Consider the following 2,500-nt stretch of genomic DNA (forward strand, 5'->3'; position numbering starts at 1 on the left):
GGAAGTTAATGAGCCAATTACTTCACCTTTTAAAAACCACGTGCTGTTCACTGTTGCATACATCTTACAGACAAGCAATACAATTTGCAGAGAAACATTTTGTAGACACTTATTTATTATTAAAAAATGTTTGTATTGTATTTCTATTTCTTTTTATCACAACAGATTTCTCTGTGTGAAATTCGGGCTGGTCTCCCCAGGGAGAGCGCGTCGCTACACTACAGCGCCACCCATTTTTAAAAATTTTTTTCCTGCGTGCAGTTTTATTTGTTTTTCCTATCGAAGTGGATTTTTCTACAGAATTTTGCCAGAAACAACCCTTTTAGTTGCCATGGGTTCTTTTACGTGCGCTAAGTGCATGCTGCACACGGGACCTCGGTTTATCATCTCACCCGAATGACTAGCGTCCAGATCACCACTCAAAAGTCTAGTGGAGGGGGAGAAAATATTGGCGGCTGAGCCGTGATTCGAACCAGAGCACTCAGATTCTCTCGCTTCCTAGGCGGACGCGTTACCTCTAGGCCATCACTCCACATCTATGTATATACATAGATAAACACTCCACATGTATGTATACTTAGATAAACACTGTTGTCTTTCAAACAAAGTGCAAGTGCACACACAAACACCTGGTGTAGAGCGGTGGCCGAATGGTAATACAGCTGACTAGGGAGTGAGTGTTTACAGGTTCTTCTTCTTCTTCTGCGTTCGTGGGCTTCAACTACCACGTTCACTCGTATATACGCGAGTGGGCTTTTTACATGTATGACCGTTTTTACCCCGCCATGTAGGCAGCCATACTCCGTTTTCGGGGGTGTGCATGCTGGGTATGTTCTTGTTTCCATAACCCACCGAACGCTGACATGGATGACAGGATCTTTATCGTGCGCATTTGATCTTATGCATGCGTATACACACGAAGGGCGTTCAGGCACTGGCAGGTCTGCACATACGTTGACCTGGGAGATCGTAAAAATCTCCACTCTTTACCCACCAGGCGCCGTCACCGTGATTCGAACCCGGGGCCCTCAGATCGAAAGTCCAACGCTTTTACCATTCGGCTATGGCGCCCGTCATTTACAGGTTCAAGCCCTCTACTAGACCTTGGCTGATGGCCTAGGCGCTAGTCTCTAGGATTAGTACGATGACACGGTGGATATCAATGCACTGTGCCGATGGCTGTTAAAGGCTGAGGGACCTTTACACTTTGGTGACTCCATGACACTCAAGCTGATTCGACTGATCCTTTCTCAGGTTGATGTTGAAGGCATCGTAGCTGAAGGGTGAACCCCCCACAAGCTTTCCCCAGTGTCCTATGTTTTTGAATCATTGATTGATATAGATATTAGTATAGCGCCTATCCTCGGTCGGAGACCAAGCTCCAAGCGCTTTACAATCAAGGGGTCATTCGCATAATATGATTCTTACCTGGGTAGAGCCGACTCATGGCTGCCATTGGGCGCTCATCATTCGCTTCCTGTGTCATTCAGTCAGATTTCAGGCACGCACTCAGACACACTCAGACAGACATGTAATATTTTACGTGTGTGACCGTTTTATTGTATCTGCCCCGCCATGTAGGCAGCGATACTCCGTTTTCAGGGGTGTGCATGTTGGGTATGTTATTGTTTCCGTAACCCATCAAAGGCTGGCAAGGATAACAGGATCTTTAACGTGCGTATTTGAACTCTGCTGGCGTATACACACGGAGGGGGTTCAGGCACTAGCGGGTCTGCACATGATTTAACATGGAAGATTGTAAAAACCTCCACCCTTTACCCATCAGGCGCCGTGACCGAGATTCGAACCTGGGACCCTCAGAGTAAGTCCAACGCTGACGGGCACTATAGAAGAGTGAATACGCACATTAGAGATCCTTTAAGCGTTCGGTGGGTTACGGAAACAAGAATATACCCATGTGTGTGACCTCCTGGCGACCTAACATCGATGGTTCCCTGCGGACTGCCGACGCTGGAACTGTGACGGACGAACCCGGGTGTGGCCGTGTATGTGGGAATCTAAATGAGCGGCGTGGGAGTAATGCCACTGAAACGATGCAGATGATGGGGCAGGGAAAAAAAACAACAACAAAAAACAAACAAACAAAAAACAAAAACAAAAAAAACCAACAACAAAAAACCAACATGCAAACCCCGAAAGCAGAGTATGGCTGCCTACATGGCAGAGGTAAAAACGGCCATACACGTAAAGGCCCACTATGTGTACATACGAGTGAACGTGGGAGTTGCAGCCCACAAACAAACAAGAAGAAGAAGAAGAACCATTTGGTTGCTGTGCCCGTCAATTCATATCCACTGTGTAGAGGAGAGAGCCACGTGTGTGTTGTTGTTGTGTGTGTCAGATCCTGGGCATTGCCATCAACAAGGGACAGCTGCAACAGCCAGTTCCTGTACGGCTGTCGTGCTGCAAGATCCTGGGGAAAATAGCCACCAAGTTTGAGTCCTTTCTGTGAGTCAGGAATGTGCGTGCGTGTGTGTGT

General features: G+C 47.2%; 1 protein-coding gene across 1 annotated transcript in view; it reads left to right on the top strand.

Annotated features, from left to right (window-relative positions):
* LOC143296375 (serine/threonine-protein phosphatase 4 regulatory subunit 4-like) overlaps positions 1-2,500 on the top strand; it is a 172,883-nt gene that overhangs the window by 99,887 nt on the left and 70,496 nt on the right. Inside the window, exon 5 of the mRNA XM_076608252.1 lies at positions 2,363-2,469. Coding sequence (XP_076464367.1) covers positions 2,363-2,469 — 107 coding nt within the window. The remainder of the gene's footprint in view (positions 1-2,362; positions 2,470-2,500) is intronic.

This window comes from Babylonia areolata, chromosome 21 (genome assembly GCF_041734735.1).
Source record: "Babylonia areolata isolate BAREFJ2019XMU chromosome 21, ASM4173473v1, whole genome shotgun sequence".
Classification (NCBI taxonomy): domain Eukaryota; kingdom Metazoa; phylum Mollusca; class Gastropoda; order Neogastropoda; family Buccinidae; genus Babylonia; species Babylonia areolata.